This window comes from Ipomoea nil, unplaced genomic scaffold (assembly GCF_001879475.1).
Source record: "Ipomoea nil cultivar Tokyo-kokei standard unplaced genomic scaffold, Asagao_1.1 scaffold2714, whole genome shotgun sequence".
Taxonomy (NCBI): Eukaryota; Viridiplantae; Streptophyta; class Magnoliopsida; order Solanales; family Convolvulaceae; genus Ipomoea; species Ipomoea nil.
The window spans coordinates 1-3,380 of NW_017619142.1; the positions used below are offsets into that span (position 1 = coordinate 1).

Here is a 3,380-nt window from a genome sequence, read left to right on the forward strand (position 1 = left end):
CCCTGCCTGGCTCCGCTTGCTTCCCCGCTTGCTCCGCTTTCCCTTTTCCCCTCCCTTTCCCCTCCCCCCCCCGTTCCTCCTTCCGTTCCCCTTTTCCGCCTTGCCCGTTCGTTCCCCGTTCCCTTCCTCCTTGCTTTCCCTCCCCCCCCCGTCTTCGGTTCGCCCTCCTCCCCCTCCCCGTTGGCCTCCTTCGTCCTCTCTTTTCCTCTTCTTCCCTTCTCTCCCTCCTCCTTTCGTCGCTCCCCCTTCTCGCTCTGCCTTTCTTTCCTTTCGCCTTCTGTGTCCCCCCTGCCTTTCTTCCCCCCTTCTTCCTTCTCCCTCCCTTCCCTCCGCGCCCTCCTTGTCTTCGTTCTCTTGTCTTTCTTTTTCTCCCCCTCTCCCTTCTTTCTCTTCCCCTTTCTTCCTTGCTTCTCTTCGCTCCCTTGTCCTTCCCCTGTCTTCCTTCCGTCCCCCTTCTTCCTTCTCCCTCCCTTCCTTCCGCGCCCTCTTTTCCTTCGTTCTCTTGTCTTTCTTTTTCTCCCCTGTCCCCTTTTTCCCTTCCCCTTCCTCCCTTGCTTCTCTCCCTCCCTTGTCTCTTCTCTTTTTTGTGCCTCTTTTTCTCCTTCCCTCTCCCCGTTCTCCTCCCCTCCTGCTCTCTCTTTCTTTCCCCCGTCTTTTCTTCCTCCCCTGCCCCCCTTCCCCCTCTCTTCCTCCCGCCCCCCCTTCCCTCCTTGCGCGCTTTTGTGCCCCCGCGCGTCTTCCCCTCCCCCCCCCTTGCCGTGCGCCCTCCCTTGCCCTGTCCTTGTTTGCCCTCCGCCGTTCGCGGCTTCTCTTCGCGGCTTTGCCCCCCGCCTTTCTTTCCTTCTTCCCCTTGGGTCCCCCTGCCCGCCCCCTTCTTCCCTCCCTGCCTGGTTCCCTTGTTCCGGTTTTCCTTTTTTTTCCCCCTTTTTCTCCTTTTCTCCTTCCTTCTCTGCTTCTCCCTTTCCCTTTTCCGTTCCTCCCGTTCCTTCCCCGTTCGTCTCCTTCTCCTCTTCCCGTCTCCTCTCGCCTTCTCCTTCCCCCCTTCCTCTCCTTCTCCTCTTCCGTCTTCCTCGCCCTTCCCCCCCCTCCTCCTGTCGCCCTCTCTCCCCCCCTCTTCGTCTCTCTTTCCTCTTTTCTGCCCTCCTTTTTCTTTGTTCTCCCTTCTGTCCCGTCTTTGGTTTCCCCCTCCCTCTCCCCTTCTTTTCTTGCCCCTTCTCCTCCCTCTTGCCTCTCTTCTCTTGCCTTTGTCCCCTTCGCCTTCCCTCTTTCCCCGCCCGGGCTTCGCTCCCTGGTTTCGTGGGCGTCTTTGGGCGCCGCGCCCCCGGTTTGCCCCTCGGCGGCGGCCGTGCGGGCCTTCTGTCCCCCGTGGGCCGCTTCCTTGTTCGCCCCCCCCTTTGGCCCTGTCTGCTGCCCCCTTGCGTCCCCGTGCTTTCCCCCTTCCCCCCTGCTCTGTCGGTCGGCGTGTGGGGGCCCTTGGGGTTGGGGCCTCCCCCTTTGGGCGCCGCCTTCCCTCTTTCCCTCCGCCCCTTCCCCCTTCCCTTCTCTCTGCCTGCCCCCTTTCCTCTCCTCTCCTACTCCCTGGCCTTCCTCTCCCTTTCCCGTCCTTACTTCCCCCCCACCACTTGGCCTTTCTCCCACTCGCGCCATGCGCAGTAACACCCTCGTCCTTTCCTCCGGTCCCCTCGCGCCTCCACTCTGCCGCCCATTTGCTTGGCTGCGGTTCGAAACCTCCGCCCTTTTCATTTCTTTCTTTCTTTCTTTCTTTCTTTTTTTTTACTTGCCCTCCCTGACGTCGTTCCCGGTGCCCTCATGCACTTCTTCCCCTTTTCCCCGGCCTTCGTCCGCGGTGTTGTTGTTTATGAGTACTTTCGCCCCTTTCGTGTACCCTTTACCTCTTCTCCCTCTTTCTCTCACTGACTGGCGCCCTTCCTTTAGCTCCAATCTGTGCCCGCGCCTTTTTCTACTCGCCTTCTAGGCCTCCTCTCCTTGGCTCTTCTTCTATCCTCGTCTATCTATCTATCTCTCTCTCTCTCTCTCTCTCTCTCTCTCTCGCCCTTTCTCGCCATCCTTGCCCTGGCCGCCGCACTCACGCGCCTTCGGTCCTTCCACCCGGACCCTCGACTTCCCGTTGTCGCGTGACGTACCATCCGCCGTGCTCCGAGCCGTTGCCCACGTCGGGCTTTCCCCCGCTCTCTGGCGCGCTTCTGCGGTTTTGCTCCGCCCCTCTCGCCTCTTCCGGCCCTTGTCACCTCGCATCTACTCGCTTGGCCGCCTCCTCTTCGCGACCTGTCCTCCCTTGCAGATGTACGCGCTCCTTAGACTCATTCTCCGCACCTTCGGGCCTTCTCTTGGTTGTCTCGCCTTTTGGTGATCTCGACCCCATCTTCGGCCCTAGCTCCCCCTCGACTCTTCATCCTCACTTGAGGCGGGGACTGGTCTCAATCCCCCTCCCGGGCCTCCTTTGTCCTGCCTCCCCGCCACGTTTCCCGTGCTCCCAGTCCTCTCCGTTCCCATTCCCCTTTCCAGTGGCTTTGTGCTCTTCTTGGCCGTTCCTTCTTTCGCTCGCTCTACGCCCCGTTTCCTCGCCTCACCTTTCGCCGGCTGCGCGCGCGGCGGCCTTAAGCATTCGGCGGCCCCCTCGCTCCCCGCCCGCCCTCGTTCGGGCCACCGTCCGTGCCCCTACGTCCCGCCTGGATTCCCGCCCTCGCGCTCCTGTGGTTGCCCGCCTTCATCATGCTGGCCCCGTCTCCCCCTTCCCGCCTCTTCCGCTCCTGCCGCCTGACTTTTAGCTACTACGTTTGTTTGTCCACCGATTTATTCCTGCCCTAGCCCCTCCCCTCTCTCTCCGTCTCTCTCTCTATCTCTCTCTCTCTCTCTCTATCTACCTCTCTCTCTCTTCTACCTTATCTCGTCATCTCTATTTTTTTTTATTTTTTGCTGTCTCCCGGTCCCCCTGTGCTCCACGCACCTCTATGCGCTCGGCCTCACCGACTCGTTCGTGCCCCGCAGTCCTTCCACCTCGTCCCCCACCCCTCTCCCGGGATCCACCACCTCCTTCTTCCTATGCCCCCTACCCCATTTATACGTCCAACCCCCCCGCTCTCTCCTCATGAGTCTCCCCTCTTTCTCCCCGCCTTCCCCCTAGCCATATCATGCACTTGACCCGCCCACACCCCGCTTTTGCTTGTCCGCTTCACTCATCAACCCCCACTCTCTTCACTCCTTCCCCGCCCGCGTCCTCCGCCCACTCGCCTCGTACTATCGTCGGTTTTTCTCCACTCTTTCGTCCCTCACCGCCTTTGTGCTCCTCTCCTCCCCGCCCGCCTTTGGTGTTTCGTTCCCTTTATCGGCTCTCTTGTTATTCCGTCCCATGGTGTTCC

General features: G+C 60.9%; 1 protein-coding gene across 1 annotated transcript; it reads right to left on the reverse strand.

The window, feature by feature from the left end:
- Positions 1-6: 6 nt before the first annotated feature.
- On the reverse strand, positions 7-1,647 carry LOC109156468 (ribosome-binding protein 1-like; the record flags this gene model as incomplete). Its single annotated transcript, XM_019304326.1, has 1 exon — positions 7-1,647. A coding segment is annotated over exon 1 (1,641 nt), but the record flags the coding sequence as incomplete, so codon positions are not given.
- Positions 1,648-3,380: the final 1,733 nt, after the last annotated feature.